At 43.1% G+C, this 17240-nt stretch overlaps 1 protein-coding gene across 12 annotated transcripts in view; it reads left to right on the top strand.

Annotated features, from left to right (window-relative positions):
* Nucleotides 1-16443, top strand: part of kif1b (kinesin family member 1B) — a 57227-nt gene extending 40784 nt beyond the window's left edge. For 10 of the 12 annotated variants that reach the window (XM_019887980.1, XM_019887971.1, XM_019887979.1 and 7 more), the window contains 25 exons: nt 545-723; nt 807-947; nt 2073-2324; nt 3451-3569; nt 3659-3744; nt 3963-4092; nt 4363-4516; nt 5014-5104; nt 5225-5343; nt 5458-5513; nt 6632-6740; nt 7084-7150; nt 7298-7382; nt 7606-7711; nt 9663-9777; nt 9861-9994; nt 10811-10872; nt 10948-11093; nt 11192-11452; nt 12254-12325; nt 12401-12522; nt 12676-12828; nt 12951-13143; nt 13403-13521; nt 13627-16443. In XM_019887980.1, coding sequence (XP_019743539.1) covers nt 545-723; nt 807-947; nt 2073-2324; nt 3451-3569; nt 3659-3744; nt 3963-4092; nt 4363-4516; nt 5014-5104; nt 5225-5343; nt 5458-5513; nt 6632-6740; nt 7084-7150; nt 7298-7382; nt 7606-7711; nt 9663-9777; nt 9861-9994; nt 10811-10872; nt 10948-11093; nt 11192-11452; nt 12254-12325; nt 12401-12522; nt 12676-12828; nt 12951-13143; nt 13403-13521; nt 13627-13669 — 3114 coding nt within the window. In that variant the 3' untranslated portion in view covers nt 13670-16443. The remainder of the gene's footprint in view (nt 1-544; nt 724-806; nt 948-2072; nt 2325-3450; nt 3570-3658; nt 3745-3962; nt 4093-4362; nt 4517-5013; nt 5105-5224; nt 5344-5457; nt 5514-6631; nt 6741-7083; nt 7151-7297; nt 7383-7605; nt 7712-9662; nt 9778-9860; nt 9995-10810; nt 10873-10947; nt 11094-11191; nt 11453-12253; nt 12326-12400; nt 12523-12675; nt 12829-12950; nt 13144-13402; nt 13522-13626) is intronic. The other 2 variants (XM_019887981.1, XM_019887982.1) reach the window with 1 other exon arrangement.
* Nucleotides 16444-17240: the final 797 nt, after the last annotated feature.

The following is a 17240-nucleotide window of genomic DNA, read 5'->3' as shown; positions in this document are numbered from 1 at the left end:
TATTTCCGCGGATCCGCGGAAAATTGCCATGTATGGTCGTTTAAATCATCTGGGATTGAGAAATTTGACTTGCCGCAAATCAAATGCTTGACTTAGTCATTCGGAGGCCGGTCTAAGTGGTATGCTTGTCGTTTTCAAGGTGCTAAATGATTGACCGCGGACATAGCCACTTTAATTGGATGAGTGTATTTCCCGGAGACCTTGAGGAATACTCTCTGTTCATGACAAAGTGGCTAATGAGAGGTATGACTATATAGCTGGGATTTTTCACGAGGCCATTTCAAACAAACTTTCCAAATGGATCCGTTGCCGTGTGGGAGGTACGCGATCGTACAGCAATAGCGGCTTCACATACACAAAATAATTACATGCCTGAAAATATCAGCGTGACAGTGGCAATCACTTTCAATACCGATACGGGATGCTTCTCCTGGTATAGCTTCTGTAGCTGATTGCACTCTTGCAAAAAAAAAAACAAAAAAAAACTGCACCTCTTTTCAGCACATGCGTTGAAGATCTATGTTTGCCATCTTCCTTCCTTCAGGTCCAGTTCCAGTTCGTTTTACTGACGGACACCCTGTACTCGCCCGTGCCCCCGGAGCTCTTACCACCCGAACCTGAAAAAGAGCGTGACTCCAGGCCTTTCCCTCGCACGGTGGTGGCCGTTGAGGTCCAAGACCTGAAGAATGGAGCCACACACTACTGGTCCCTCGAGAAACTCAAGTAATCACCGTGACACACCGTGAACTCGCTTTGGTAAGTTCTGCTCAGAAATATATATTCTTTATCTTCTTATCATTACACAGGCAGCGTCTGGACCAGATGAGGGAGATGTATGACCGGGCCGGAGAAATGGCTTCCACGCACCAGGAGGACTGTGGGGAAGGCACTCTGACTGGAAATGACCCCTTCTATGATCGCTTCCATTGGTTTAAGCTCGTGGGGAGGTATGTAAAAGTGCAGGAAAATACATCCACATACCTTAAATATTCAACCCTCATGAGCTTTTTGGCCCAAATGTTGACTTCAAATGAAGAGATGAGTTATGTGTTTGTGGCCATTTATTTCACCGTCGACTTTTGGCATCCCTTTATCTTAAAGGTGTCCCCATCATTTTCTTTTGTCAAAGTTTTCATTTGTTTGACGGGGCTACCTTTTTTTGTTTCCCTGAATGTGTAGTGAGATCCTTGTTTCACCATTGTCATTCTCACTGAAACTCACTGTATGCATTTATTTTCAATTCATCATCAATTTTTGTTTTTTTTTTTCACAAAGAGGCATTGTTTTGTTTGCTGTTTGGTATTTCATGTCATTACTCATGGTTTATTCATTTGACCAATGTCTTTATTTTTATTTTGACGTTGTCATTGTATTTTCCTTTTACATCACTTACTCTTTTATTTTCCTTTGTCAAGTTGATGTAACTGCTACCTCGTGTTAAATAAAAATTGAAAATATAGCGACGTGCGCAAATTTCTATTTCGCTGGCATCGGGCAGAATCCTCCTACCTCCAAAATCCTCACTTTTCAGGAGACCTCAAAAACAGCATGTTAGTTCAGCCATGAACAGTTAATCGTCAAAAAAAGCTGTTAGCCATTTTCAACACTTAGTCTATAATTTGTAATAAAAAAAAATTAAAAAAATGAAACCCAAATGTGTGGTCTGACCAGTAGTATAGCTTTGTGAAAAAAAATATGAAAATGACCAAATTGAGACAGAGAAGGCTTCGGCCTGATGCCAGCAATTTGCTCCTCTTTCAGACACCATAAATAAGGGTTAGTGACAATGAAAAGAAAAACACTTTTTTTTTTCTTTTGTGGTACTGTCCCCGCTTGTAGTATCGCTTCATTCAATTAAAGCGGTCAATTTGTGCCACTGTGTGCAGGAAGAATTCGCAGATTGATGGGAGGAGCAAATATTAAAATCTAATAATTGTGTGAATGGTATTTGTTTATTCAAATTTCATTCTGCTTTTAAAAATATCAATGGCCTTCATGAATCAGCTATTTGTTTCTTTCGTTGTGACTTGATTTTGCTTGGTGCCAATGTTCCCGTACAACTCATCTCTCAGCTCCCCCATCTTCCACGGTTGCGTAAATGAGCATCTGACCGAACGCACGCCCTCGCCCACCTTCTCCACCACCGACTCTGAAATCACCGAGCTGGCGGACGAGCGCCAGAGCGAGATGTCCGACTTGATGGACGACGAGGCGTTTGTCGACGACACCAGCTCGGACGCCGGCACGGAGGAGGGCTCGGATATCTTCAGCGATGGCCAGGACCCCTTCTATGACCGCTCCCCCTGGTTCATCCTGGTGGGAAGGTTGGTGACTGGAGGTGGCTTTCCCATACAACGCACACGTGGGCGTAACACAGCACTCGAGGAAGCTTGCTCCTTTGGTTCGGTCGAATATTGCTCGGGTTTAAGGGAGGGGAAAAAGGCCATAGAATGAAAGTATGCCATTTCAGACCAACATTTTAAAAAGTGACAACGAATCATACTCGAGGCCTCCCCCCACTACCCAATTGTCGCAAAATCGTTTCAGATGCCATTCGTCGCAACTTGAATCTGTGTGGTCGAAATGAAATGTGATTAGTCACGCCGCTCCAGCCTGCTGTGCAAGATTTGCTTTTCATTGGAAGTGAAAAGCCACCCATCCTTTTCTCTCTCCACCCCCCCCAACCCCCACTGTGACGTGTCATTCCTTGTCACCATGGTAACATTGACTTAATGTCTTAACTCCCACCTGTTAATGATGTTTGTCATTTTGTTTGATTAATCTCCTTAATCCTATTTCACTGAAGGTTCTCATGTTTTATTTATTGTTTGTTTTAACATTGTTTGTGTTCATGTTGTAGATATTAACCGAGGGTTTTATTTATCAGTCATTTCAAAAGTTTTTTGCCGTTCTAGATGTAATGTCATTAACCGCAGTAGCACAGTTGGGAACAGACACAGTGTAATGACACAACGTGCCAATCTCAGAGCACCGCGGACAATCTGTGTCACCGTGACTTCAGGGGTACTCCAGAATGATATCACTCCTCTGCCACTGGTCTCGAGAGTCCCTGCTAGGAAAAAGATGAGAGAAATGGAGGCGGTGGAGATAGCGTGGGCCACCGGGGAAGCAGGACAGCAAATAATGTTCGCAGAAACAAAATGTCAGCCTGTGCAAGAGGAACATGGCACAATAAACCACTTTTTTGCAAACTTCCCTGCTATATCACCCCTCTGTCATATTGTGATAATAAATGGGTAGTGAAACGGTGTTCAGGCTTTTTGCCAGGTCTTTTTTTTAACATAGTTTTCATTCTAAATAGTGTAAAATGTCACTGTGTAGCTACAGTAATCATGAAGAATTCTTAAGATTACAATTAGTTAAATGAAATACATTTAACATGCAGCACTGCGAAAGACCTAACGTTTATTCTTTCATTTCCACTTGTAGAGCTTTTGTGTACCTGAGCAACCTGCTGTACCCCGTCCCACTGGTCCACCGTGTTGCCATAGTAACAGAGAAAGGAGACGTGCGAGGTTTTCTGCGTGTTGGGGTTCAGGCCATAGCTGGTGAGTAATTAAGGAGCATCTCTACAAAGCCTGCATGTGTACTCGTGCTGCTTTCTGCTTGATTACATTTTGTATTTGTGTCTCTCTAGCTGATGAGGAGGCCCCAGACTACGGGTCTGGAGTAAGGCAATCGGGAACCGCCAAGATATCCTTTGACGATGACTACTTCAAAAAAGTAAGTCGGGCGTCAGATGAAAACGATGAAGACACATCTGTGCTGAGTAAGAGTCTACAGATGTCGTCAGAATAATATCTTTGTAAACACCCTGATGAGACTGGACTGTTTTGACATCTACACAGTGTTTCTTAATGGCTTTCTGTTCTTAAAAAGGTAGTCGGAGAAATAGCGATTTCTGCTAAATGTTAACCCCTCTTCTCTTTTCGTTCCGTCAGAATGACTTCCCATCCACTGGTATGACCCACTCTGGTTTGTCCCTGGAAGAGCTGCGCATTGTGGAGGGCCAGGGTCAAAGTTCAGAGGTCATCACCCCCTTAGAGGAGCTCAACAGAATCAACGACATGGGTATGTATGGCTGCCAGGACTTTTTACTGCTTGACAGATGGTCCTTTTGAATGCAAAACTGGACCTATGGAAAGGAGGCTTGCGTATTCTGGGAATGTGTACAAAAGTGGTTTTGATAAACCAAAAGTACTCGTCTGCGCTACAAATCATGAGCTTTGTTCAGTGGCTAAACTTTATTGCTTTAAGGTGACACCGTTGATGCAGATTCAAATTCTGACGGGTCATTTCCAGTGACCCCCCCAAGCACAAACCATGGCCTTCCTCTTTCAGACCTCAAGCTGGTAAACACCGCAGAAACCAAACAGCCTTGTGGTGACAGTCTACCGGGCCAGTTGGAGATAGGCAGCACCTTCACCTTCCGCGTGACCGTGCTCCAGACCACCGGCATCCCATCAGAATATGCTGATATTTTCTGCCAGTTTAAGTGAGTCCTCAATTTTATGACGAATGAAGTTTACCCAATACGGTAGAATCACATTGAGAGATTAGTGCAACAATCAATCAAGACTTTTATTTATATAGCACTTTTAATATAAAATAAACACTACCACTCGCCCCGCAGTGTCTTATCCGCAACTCCACTGGCTATCTCACACCCCTCGTCTAAGGTGTGCAAGCAGTTATAGTTGTGCTGGCGTGAGGAAGCACCGTCGTAGAGGGCTGTTTGCATCGGGAGATGCTCATAGCTGCAGAGACAGAGCATCAATCGAACATACCTGTACAATATAAGATATGCTGACATATAGGCGATCCGTTTTAACTTTTAAATGTGTACTTGCCAGATGTGTCAAATTGTTATCCCTGGACCATTGAGTTGTCTTGAAAGACAAGGTCTCGGTTGTAAATGAAAAGAGGGAAAGGTCCAGCAGTCCTTTGCAAGTGATGCACTGACATATCTTTTCTTTTTTTTTTCCCCCAAAGTTTCCTGCATCGCCACGATGAAGCCTTTTCCACCGAGCCCTTGAAAAACACCGGCAAAGGCGCTCCTCTGGGTTTTTATCATGTGCAAAACGTAGGTGTATCACTGTGTTCATGTATACATCTGAACCAGTCAGCGCCCCACCCATTTTCATTGACGTGTCTCTCTCTCTCTCTCTCTCTCTCTCTCTCTCTCTCTTTTCTTCCTGAGCAGATTTCCGTTGAGGTGACAGAGTCCTTCATTGAGTATATCAAGACCAAGCCCATCGTGTTTGAAGTGTTTGGCCACTACCAGCAGCACCCGCTGCATCTCCATGGCCAGGACCTCATCAGGTGCGTCACAAGGAAGTAATGTGAAATCATGATTTGGATCGGTTGTACTCAACTAAAATGTGCTTTTCGAGGGTGTTTGCATTGGTGTCAAATCCTTCCCGTATCTTCCCACAGTCCTCCGACACCATCCAGGAAGTACTATCCTATTCCAATGCCACTGTCTAAACCTGGTAAGGCTTTTACTTCCCTGTCATCATGCATCGCAACCTCTCACGTTTGTTCTCGTTCGTCTTATCAGCATGCTTCTTGTTTCCTTCCAATTGTCTTTCATCTCTCGCTACGATTGGATTTTTATTTTATTTTTGGGCCGCACTCATCACGTGATACATTGCGACCCCAGACCATACTCGTAAGATCGAGTTGCTCCGCTACCTGATGAGTGGCTATGTGAACGGCAAGGTGCTGGACACTCTGTCCGAGCACGCCAATGCCTTGGCCTCCTCCGCTGTGGCCAGCCTGGAGGACGAAGCCGACCAGCTGTCGCACTTCCCTTTCCTCTCAGTGCTTGACGACCACGTGTTTGTTGTGCCCAGGCACCATGGTTGGTACAGCGGGCAGTGAAATAGCTTTCATTGCAGGCACTAGGTTCGTCTGTATGTGGTGATTAGACTAGCGCTGTGCTTTTCTCCGATTGTCACTGCAGGCGATAGCACGATGAGTCTCTGCACAGTGGTGTGATGTGTCATGTACCTTGCTTTAGTCCCCTCCCTCACTCCTGTTGTTTGCTAATGACCCCAGGTTCCAACCGCAGTCCAGCCTGTTGCATTTGCTGCATCCTGAAACTTAATGAATGCAAGCCTTTATACGATGCAGAGCAGCTGCTGTTGATAGGACGAAACGCCACGCTGGAATTCGAGGAAGCGGCTTGTTTTTCATCCGGATCCTGTCAACAGTGAAATAATCTTTCATTGAGCTCATCATAGCAAGTCTGATGGAGTTGGATGTCAAATATGTGTTCTACTGTATTTGGTTAGTTTTATTGCTTCAGCATACTGAGCGATGCGGCGTACCTCCGCTGAACACTCGCGCGGCGTGCAGGGTCTGCCACAAGCTTTGATGAGTGACCACTTGTCATATTTTTGCCATGTTCTGGACGTCTTCGTGGTCGTAAGCATTGTGCAGTGTGCGGCAGCCCAAAGATAAAGGCCCAGTGTCTCTTTTGACAGCACATGCATTTTACATTCACATTAACCTATCATTCCCAACCCTAAAAGGTTGTTAGGCCGACTGTAGTTTCATTCTACCCTTTTTTTATATTGGCCTAATGTTCATTTTGTTTATGTATCAGTCCCAGCCACCAAGTTGAATACAATCACCAAGTCCAACCTGGGCCAGTGTGTCAGCAAATACGACCTACTCGTCTGGTTTGAGATCAGCGAGCTGGAGCCCACAGGAGAGTGAGTTTCTGCACGTTCAAATTATATTTATACACAGAGACTAATGCCGTTAATTAGACATGCTTTAAAAAGAATAAATTGTGAGACTCCTCTTTTATTTCGAGGGAATCAAAGTTTCCTCTGAAAGGTGACTGTTGAGCTTAATGTAGGTGTTGATGAGCACCGAAGACATCAGTGCAGTGGACACTGACACAGATGTGCCCTCTTTAGGGACAATGCGGTCTTACCGATACTTACCATGATTTTCTAATTTGTATTCAGACTTCACAATTTTAGTTTTGCCGTTACCTGCCTTTTTGATGTTTAATATCTGACTGTCTGAGCTCAATGTGTTCCTTCACAGGTACATTCCAGCTATAGTGGATCACAGTGGAGCACTGCTTTGCCACGGCACATACCTGTTGCACCAGGTACTAAGTTTTCCTTCTTCATTTCCGTTCAACTCGACGGTGTCTCACGGCACAGTTTCAGCTGACACTAATTTAAATGGTCATAAAAATCATGAATGTTTTCAATAATAGCTACTGATCCTAAGCTGCTGTCATGTTACACTGTAGGGAATCCAGCGGCGGATCACTGTGACTTTAATCCACGAAAAGGGTAGCGAGCTGCACTGGAAAGATGTTCGCGAGCTGGTTGTTGGTGAGTGAGCAGTGCATCAGAGATTGACAGTTATTCAATGGAAAATGCAAATGCAAAAACATACCAGTGCAGTTTCTACTTGTCAGTGTTTTAAAGATTTAAAAAAAAAAAAAAAAAAAACCTGCTAATTTGATACAACGTAGCATCCTGCCCGTACGAAATCCCTCATAGATTTTGGGAGACTGGTGAATTTGATCCGCCGGATCATTCTGTGTCCCACCAGGTCGCATTCGGAACAAGGCTGAAGTGGACGATGGCGCGGCTGATGCCGTTTTGTCCCTTAACATCATCTCTGCCAAGAACATCAAATCTTCCCACAACTCGAACAGGTAAATTCAATACAGAAAGCTTTTATTACAAAAAAAAAAAAACTACCGTACTCAGAAGTTCTTCTCTTGTATCATGTTCTCATCTCATACTGAGATGTAATTCTGTATTCACAATGTATTGTAAAACAGTATGCGTGTCATTGTCTCCAGGTGTATGTTTTAGAATCATCGCATGGCCATTGAATTTGCTCCATTGTTGCTTGACTCTTTCTGCTTCTCTTTTTTTTTTTCTTCTGTGCATTTGTCCCTCCCGCTGCTGCTGGACTCTTGATTGTGCTCAGGCTGTCTATTGATAAGGATATTGATAGGTACTAGTGACTGCGGAACATAAGGTTCCTTCTCCGGAAGAACTTTATGCTTCTCTGTAGTCCGATAGCGTGATAGAAATTCAGTTCGTAAATAGTCTGTGTTCTTCATTGTATGTTGCCTTTATTTGTAATTATCGTCCACTGAACAGGGAAACTATTATAATATACTCTGCCTGGCCAAAGGTCAAATAAGACACTCTGATAATAAGTCACATACATTCCTAATGATATTATTTTCCACATGTATCTGTACAAAGAGTTTCACTCATTTCTGTCCGAAATCTACTATCAGGATGAATATAGAGTTTCCCAACCACATGACAGAATTTTGTCATTCCTCTCATAAGCAAACAGAGGTTGTTCTGCCTTGGCGGTGACTTATTTTTGGCCACGCAAGGTATACTCAAGTATAGGTGATCATGTGCAAATTCAAACCTTCTGTGTATTCATTTTATTTTATTTTTTTGTCATTCTCACTTCAAAGCACACTTGCACCAAGATTGCAAATTATTTACACTCCTAATTTGAGACTCGTGAGGCAGTTGTGCATGTGTGTGTCTTGACGCGTTATGAAATCTTATCTGTTCGCGAATCTTTGGGGATAAAAACCTTTGCGTAGTTTCAATTTGCAGCCTTTGCCTTCTAAGCAAAGGCGAGTAAGCTACACCAGTTGCTATCATGTGGTGGGCAGATGACTTCTGTCTGTGCACAACAGCACCCCCTTCTGCCAATCGTGACAAATAAGTCAAAAGAAAACAAACGCTTTCTTGGAAGACGAGTGTTTACAATTGAAATTGCCTTGCATAAGAAAAATGCATAAACCGCGAAAGGGGAAACTTTTTCGCCCTTTTATTTCAGAAGAAAGGGTTACTATGTTAAGTTTAAATAAATACACACATAAATTTGTGTTTGATTTTTTTATTTTTTTAATTCTTAGTAATAGTGTCCTATCACCGGGGATCTATTTTTAGAACAGACCCATGGGCTACTTATGTTGTCTGTGGGGCTAACTTGTACCTGCTGGCACTTTTTTCTTCAAAGGGAAGTATACAATAATCAGAGCATAAAGGTATCCGTGTCTAGACATCCTCCCTCCCTCCTCCTCTCTGCGTAACTGCTTGCTGAGAATGAGGAAAAAACAGTTAATGGGAGGCAATTAACTTAAAAAAAAAGCCACTCATATGGTGCCCTGCTTAGTTAGATGTTGTTCCCTCAAAAAAGAGAAGAGCTCATTCCTATTGACAGCCAGCATTAGTGGACTTTTTAAAACTACGGTTAAGTTCAAAAAGGGGAATCAGCCCAGGTCTCGTGCCATCAGTCACTCCGGAAAGCTTGCTCCACTTTATAGCACTGTATTGCTTTGTCATGTTCTGTAGTCGAGCTTTAGGCTCAGTGCATTTCCTACATCATGTTATGACTTGAGAAACATGTGAGTTACACTTCACTGCATCATGTCAATGTCAAGTTCTATAGGTTACAACTCCCAATATGACACTCCCCTTAGTAGCTCCCTTTGACTTTGATTTTTGAGAGTTCACAACCTTACCCCGTCACTTTTTTTTTTTTTTTTTTTTGCAAAGCACTGACTAAATGAAGGGCCGTTGTCCTCACGATTTGTGCTTATTGTTTTTGGTTTCCCGCAGGACCTTCTACCGCTTCGAGGCAGTGTGGGACAGCTCCCTGCACAACTCCCTCCTACTAAACCGGGTTACTCCTTACGGAGAGAAGATCTACATGACTCTCTCGGCATATCTGGAGGTCTGCTGCCGCTCCTCTGTGTGAAATCATCTGCATATTTACCTTTTTTTTTTTTTAATGTGCCCTGCGTGTCCTCTTCGCAGCTTGACCATTGCATCCAACCCGCTATTATCACCAAAGACATCTGCATGGTCTTTTACTCTCGAGATGCAAAGATCTCACCTCCCCGTTCCCTCAGGAATCTTTTCGGGAGTGGGTATTCTAAAACCCCAGACTGGTAAGGCTGCAGGTCACTTTACTATGACTATCGAGTGGTTCTCGAACTGGGATCCGGGGATCCCCAGGGATAACTTAGGGAGGGGGATAGAATTTAGTACACTAATAAATCAAGCATACAAAACCAATGAATCCTTTCACCCTTAGCTTTGGACCAATTAAATGCACTAATGTGATTGTGATGGACAGTATGACAAAGATCTGACATCTCTGCATGCAAGTAGCATCTGTAGCACTTCCATGTGCTTTTCTCATGTGGAATTGTACAGGTGAGACAAGGTGAACTTGACAAAATGATTTTTAAACAAATAACACCGTGTCTTTGGAAATGTTTTAGCACGATTGACTCCATGATTACCTTTCACGATAAAAAGGGAGCCCTTTTTATCATTCAGAATCCAAGGTGAAATGGATTCCACCCGTGCTGTCTGTTTCTTTGCTGTGTTTGAAGTCTCTCGTCAAATAAATACGGTATAGTGGCCAAAACGCTAAGTTAGCAACACAGACTTAGCTTTTGTAAACTGGCACTGCTCATTTTGCAGCCATATTGTTAGTGGAAGCAGAGCTAGTCAGCTAACAACGATGGACAAATTACATTTAATTACATTGAATTGATGGTTGGCTTTCAGTCAAACAGGTCGCAGCTATTTAGCTTGACTTGTTCAAAAAAAAATAATTGTGTTAAGTGCCAAAAGTATTACGGGCAATCAGGGTCCTTGAAAAAATTTCCCCTCGATGGTAAACATTTGAGGACCACAAAAAATACTTGGTTACGTGACATTCAGTCTTTTGAATTCTCTGCTCTTTTTATTCACAGCAACCGTGTTACCGGAATCTATGAGTTGAGTTTGTGCAAGATGTCCGATTCTGGAAGTCCAGGTGAGCTTTGTGACATGATGAGGTTGAAGTAAAAAGTATATCGTCTCACGGGAGAGTTGCGGTCATGCTTTGCAGGCATGCAGCGCCGGAGGCGGAAGGTTTTGGACACATCAGTGGCCTACGTGCGTGGCGAGGAGAACCTGGCAGGTTGGAGGCCCAGAGGAGACAGTCTCATCCTGGAGCATCAATGGGAGCTGGAGAAAATGGAGCAGCTGCATGAGGTACTGTACAAATCAAATTCACATGCGAGCTGAGGAAATAAATTCTATATGCCGTGAGGGTTTTTGAATCGCGCTCATTTCTTCTTCTACTCGTCTAGGTGGAGAAGACCCGCCACCTCCTCCTACTGAGGGACAAACTGGGAGAGTCGGCTCCCGTGGGATCGGCGCCAGCCAGCAAATCCCTCAGCGAGTTGCTGTCTCCAAGCATGAGCTCGGGCACCTTGTCCACCTCCACTTCCATCTCCTCGCAGATCTCCAGTACCACCTTTGAGAGCGCCATCACGCCCAGTGAGAGCAGCGGCTACGACTCCGCCGACATCGAGAGCCTGGTTGATCGCGAGAAGGAGCTGGCCACGAAGGTGACAGAAAATTCCCAAATATGAGACATTATGGGATATGTACTATGAGAAGGCTGACAAAAATTTTTTTGCATTATTTTTGATGGCAGAATATATTTTGATACTTCTCATTTTCTACAATGTCATTATTCCAATGAATGTTAGATTCCTGATGATTCTAACAATTACCCAAAAGGATAAATCACTCGTGTCAAACTGAAGGCCCGGGGGCCAGATGTGGCCCGCCACACAATTTTAAGTGGCCCTCACAAGCAAATCAAACATGACAACGTCCATGATGCTTGCTAAAATCTGTACCAAAATTTCACATTTTCATATTTAATAAATCAGTGACTTATTGTAAGCATTTTCTTGCTACCAAACCCCTCAATAATTGAAAAAAACGTTATTCTTGACTTCTTTATGTAGTTTCAGTCATAACGGCCCTCCGAGGGAAACGGTAATTATAATGTGGCCCCTGACAAAAATGAGTTTGACACCCCTGCTATAAATCGTTGAAAGTAAATCTACCTTTATGAAACTTAATAAGAAATATGAGCAAGGTTCTGAATTCAAGGACCAAGTTTGCCAGTACAAGGACCCTCACTCCACTTGTCAGTGTTGTCGGTTTAAGTGTTCTATTCACAGCAAACTTTTTAGCGAGGCATCTCATTGAGCGGCAAAGGCTTGCCAGTGTTTGCGCACTGTCCAAATGTTGTTGTTTTTTTCATCACGGTTCACTCAAGTTGGCCAAGCCATTCACCAGATGTTCCTCTGTTAATGTGCTGTGAGCTGATGATTGTCACTTTGGTTCCGCTGTAGTGCCTCCGCCTCCTGACTCACACATTCAACAGCGAGTACAACCAGTTGGTGAACAGCATCAGCGACTGCAAGGTTGAGCCCACTCTCGCCTCACAAGACCGATGTCGCGCTGTATACGCCGTCGTCAATGTCCATCTCTCCTGTCAGCTCTCCGACATCTCCCCCATGGGACGTGACCTGTCGGTGACCAGCTTCAGCAGCGCCACACTCACGCCCTCCTCCACCTGCCCCTCGCTCTCAGACTCCCGCTGTGGCTCTGTAGAACAGAAGTAAATCCGTCATTCAGTCTTCAGTTAGCTGACCTTGGCCAGTGTTTTTTTTTTTTTTGGTCATTTGCATAACCTCCATTCAAGTCAGGGTCATGTTTACGTTCCTAATTACATTGCAAGCCTTTTTTTTTAAATTGTGTATTTCTCCCCAAGAACTCCAGAGAACTGTTCCCGTGCGTCCAGCCCATCCTGCTCAGACTATGAAAACTTCCCCATGGTTCCCACCCTGGAGGCTTCCTACCTGGCACGTGCGGGGAAGAACGAATTCCTCAACTTGGTGCCTGATATCGAAGAAATGAGGCCAGGGTGAGAGCTGCTGCGCGCACCTGACTAAATATGAAATTTATGTGAAGTGATACGTCGCAGATTCACAAATCACTCATGCAACAAATCCGACAACTTCAACTTGCACTTTCCCTCCCAATTAGATCTGTCGTGTCAAAGAAGGGTTTCCTAAGCTTCATGGAGCCTCGCTCCAACTCGTGGGTGAAGCACTTTGTGGTCGTGCGGCGGCCTTACGTCTTCATCTACAACAGCGACAAGGACCCGGTGGAGCGGGGGGTCCTTAACCTTTCCACAGCGCAAGTGGAATACAGTGAAGACCAGCAGGCCATGCTCAAGGTATGCCACCTCTGGTGGGTGATGTGTGTGCGTGCAGCCCAGCCCAGCGAAGCTTTTTGCGACCGTCTCAGCAGTTGATTCTCAATTTTGGTATTCACTCAGTTTTGTTGAGCCGCAAAATGCTAATTTCGCCTGGCAAACTTGAATCCCAAACCTCTTATTTTGAGCCTTGCATGACAAAAGTTTTTTTTTTTTTCTCTCTTGAGAACCTACTGACTTCAAGACAAAACTTTTCAAAAGAATATTCTTTTCTTGTTAGACACCCAACACATTTGCTGTGTGCACAAAGCACCGAGGAATCCTCCTGCAGGCCAACAATGAGAAAGACATGAACGACTGGCTGTACGCCTTTAACCCTCTGCTTGCCGGAACGATAAGGTTACACTTGACACTTTCTTTTTTTTTCTCTCTTTCACCCTTGATTTTCGAATGAAAGCGCCGTTGCTCAAAGATCTGCTTTGTTCACCGTGTTTCCCCCAACAGGTCCAAGCTGGCGAGAAGGCGTAGTGGCCACATCAAGAACTGAAGTGGACACCACAAGCTATATTCTTTCGAAACGCCTTTGAACATACCAAGTGTTAATACCTATTAATCGATTGTGATTCTTGACAGTTTTCTCTTGTAAGTAGACTTGTGGCTTAACATCTCCTCTCTTGCGATTTCTGTCTCCCCCTACCCCCTTCCTGCTCAGCTTTTTGCGTTTTGGTTTATTCACGACAAGGTCTAATTTTGTCCTTGCTTCGCTCTCATTCGCGTCTCTAGCGAGTAGCATGTCGTGATAGTCCAATCGTGTGCACGTTTCTGCTGAAAATGTTTCTCTAGCCACTCATTTTCTGTTTGCCAATCATCTGTGAAAATGTCTCCCGGTGTTATTGTCACCCGGTTTTGATTCAGTTTTGTTTTTTGTTTTTTTTTTTTCTGTACTTAACCGCAGCAGTCCTCAGGAGAACACCCACTTTGCTTATTGAAGCACTAACAAAATAATGGGATTAAATCGTGACGGGGAAAATGTATTATCTCCAAGGGATGCGTCTGCTTTACGCAAAGCAACACGCGTTGAAGAACATTTGCTGCTAACGTAGTCTTTTTTTAGAAGAGTTGCTTCAGGTTTCCGCCTCGTCCAAACGTAAGAGGCGGCTCCCAAATGGCCTTTAGAAAACAAACCTACATAACAAACTGCGTCTTTAGGCTCTCATCTGAGTGACGACAGCGATGGACTTTCTCCACGCCGTGCTGTGTAGCCACATCCCCATGTCGATAACTCCGCTGTAGGGCAAACTCTCTGTGAATGGGTTCAGATCTGATTCCTCACATGAGCGAGACATACAGGAAGATGAGCTTTGGATGTTTTAACGTCTACTCCAGGCGTGGGGAACCAATACGGCCCATGAGAGCATTTCCCCCCTTTGTGTAATTCTAAACGCAGGCAAAACCTCAGAGAAACTGTATAAAAATATATGTAGAGACAGATCCGCAGTATATATATATCGAAATCATGTCACGCACAACTACTAATAATATATAATGGTAAAAAACGTTTTCACTCGAAATGGCCCCTGATAGGAAAAAGGTTCCCCACTCCTGTTGCACCCACACCGACTCGAGCCCTTTTGGCTCTGCGCATGCTTTTCATGGTTGTGAAGATGAAGGAAGGCGCAGCATTGAATGGATGAAGCTGCTCGCATTCGATATCCACTCAAGGTCATCACACTGTCAGCGCCATATGTTCTCTTCCTTTTCCCTTTCGCAGTCTGCTTGTTTTTGTTGCTGTTAACCTGTTTTGTGTTCCACTTTTAATAATTTAATAAGGAGGTTTTATATGAAATGTGGCAGGGCATTTGTTACTATTTTTGAGTCGGCTTCATTGGTGTTTTAACCTGATATGTTTTGTTTGTTGTTTTTTTTTTTTGGCATGTGTACACTATAGCAAGACAAGGGTCGAAATGCACATATCAAGGTTACACTGGATGGCTGTTACACAAAAGGGTTATTTGAAAGAAAATATTTTCAAGGGACGAAACTAAACAAATCCTTTTAATTCATGCTATTGTTTTCGGAAAATAGTTGCTCTGTGCATCATTGGCTCCACCGAGCTCCCGCTCAAATCATTTTAATGCCTCTATTGTGAAGTGTGACCGTTATGTGATTGGTACAGATGGGTGAATTTTTTTAAAACTCTGGCCAGCCAACCAGAGGTTTTCCCCCTGTGTACGAGATGAAAACATTTACATGGAATGAAGGTGAACAGAGGCACCAAGACTGCTTTTATTTGCTCCCAATCGACTTGACGCAATCTCAAACGTCATCAGCAACATTTTTTTTTTTCCTCAGGTCAGCCACCCTGCTGGTCAACAAATTATGTCTGATGACTTTTGAGATGTTTTTTTTTTTTGTATTCGTTTTCACTTCTTCGGGAGATATTTTTGCATTCCTTATTTAAATATATTTTTTGCCAGAGCAGATATTTTCCACCCGTGTGGCTAATTTACAGATTTCTCATACTTTGGAGTGTCTATTTATGGTTTGCAATGTACATATTAGTTTGCAGTTCTTTGCACATATTAAGAAAAAAAAAGTTCAACTAACGGATCAAAATCTGCACGGTTTAGTTGCTCTTGAACCAAATGAAGTGGCGTGGGAATGGAATGTTCCGTGAAGATGTGTGTATGTCTAGTTCACTCGTGATGGGGGTTAAAAAAAAAAAAAAAGTACCAAAATGAAGCTTGTTGTTCCTTGTAGGGGGCAGTTGGCGGTATTTGGTGCTCCTTTTTTTTTTTCTTTCTTTAGAAAGGGATTCAAGTGAAAGTCTGCCTGTGAGTGCAAGCATATTCACGCTCTACTCATACTAGCCAGCCATGTAAATTCTAACCCTCGTCGGTTTTTATTTTATCTTATATCAGGGATTATAATACGAAGTAGCTCATGGTGTCTAAAATGACTAATCCGTTATTGTTTGTGCTTCTTTCTTCACCTCGACACGTTTCCGTTGATGCCTTTCGAAACAGAACAATGAGGATCAGTTAACCCTTTGGAGTCACCAAAAGTTTCAACTTGAAAAGGCAAACATTAACATTGTACATGACTCGTTTTCGTTTTCCATTGCTTATTTTGTAAATATCTGTGTCGTACGGAGCTTGAATTAAAAATGTAAATATGTTTACTGTATTTGTAATAATTATAACCCATTCGCTGTATAGCATAGATGTGTCATGCAGATATCCTAATCACTGTGTATGGTAAACCTGCACCATTGGTCTGTCTAGTGAATGAGGAAACAATAAAAGTGCAAACTGGCAAGAACTTGTGAGGCCTGTTTGTCTTGTTCCGGGTGCTGCCTGTTTGATTGTACCGTAGGTTTTCTAAAGGATGGTTTGTAATAAATGATGACATCATCATTTTTAAGAAGTGCATACCCCAAGATGTGGGCTACTCACACTTATCAGCTATAATTTAATTAAAAGCTCTGATATGATTGTGACATATCACAAAAAAACGACACACTCATCTCATGTAGAGCTGTATGGGTAAGGCAAGATATAAAATATTGGGAGTAATAAAAGGGTCTTGACTATTTAGGTCAAAACGTTTAAAAAAAAAATTCCTTGGTCTGTGGAAAATATTCTGCCCTGTAAAGGGTCCCTGGAGCCAAACGTTTTGAGAACCGTAACTGAGTCACATATTCTGCCTGTTCTTAGTAGAATATGCTCTACAATTGACATTCACCAGCAGTGGCGACTAAAAATGTGAAAATTTACACCCTGTGTCATCTCAGTAACATTGTCATTTAATTTATGACAAAAAAAAAAAAATGCTGGACTCAGACCAGCTTGAAATATCCTTTCATGCGCAAAACGCAACCTTTAAGTCCTTTTAACTCAGTGCTTCTCAATTATTTTCTGTTAACGCCCCACTAGGAAGAAGAAAATTTTGCACTCTCCGAACTCTCCACCATGACAATAAATTGTCGATAAAATTGTTATAAGCACACCTCTGCATCTCACCAAAATAAAAAAAATAATAATTGAGCACACCACTGCCACCTACTCCAATGGATGTGCAATTACACTTAATTCTTGTATGGCAAAAAAGAAAAAAAT

The sequence above is a fragment of the Hippocampus comes genome, unplaced genomic scaffold, assembly GCF_001891065.2.
Source record: "Hippocampus comes isolate QL1 unplaced genomic scaffold, H_comes_QL1_v1.1 scaffold14, whole genome shotgun sequence".
NCBI classification, from domain to species: domain Eukaryota; kingdom Metazoa; phylum Chordata; class Actinopteri; order Syngnathiformes; family Syngnathidae; genus Hippocampus; species Hippocampus comes.
The sequence above is the reverse complement of the archived record's forward strand: the minus strand, read 5'-3'. Positions and strand labels throughout refer to the sequence as shown.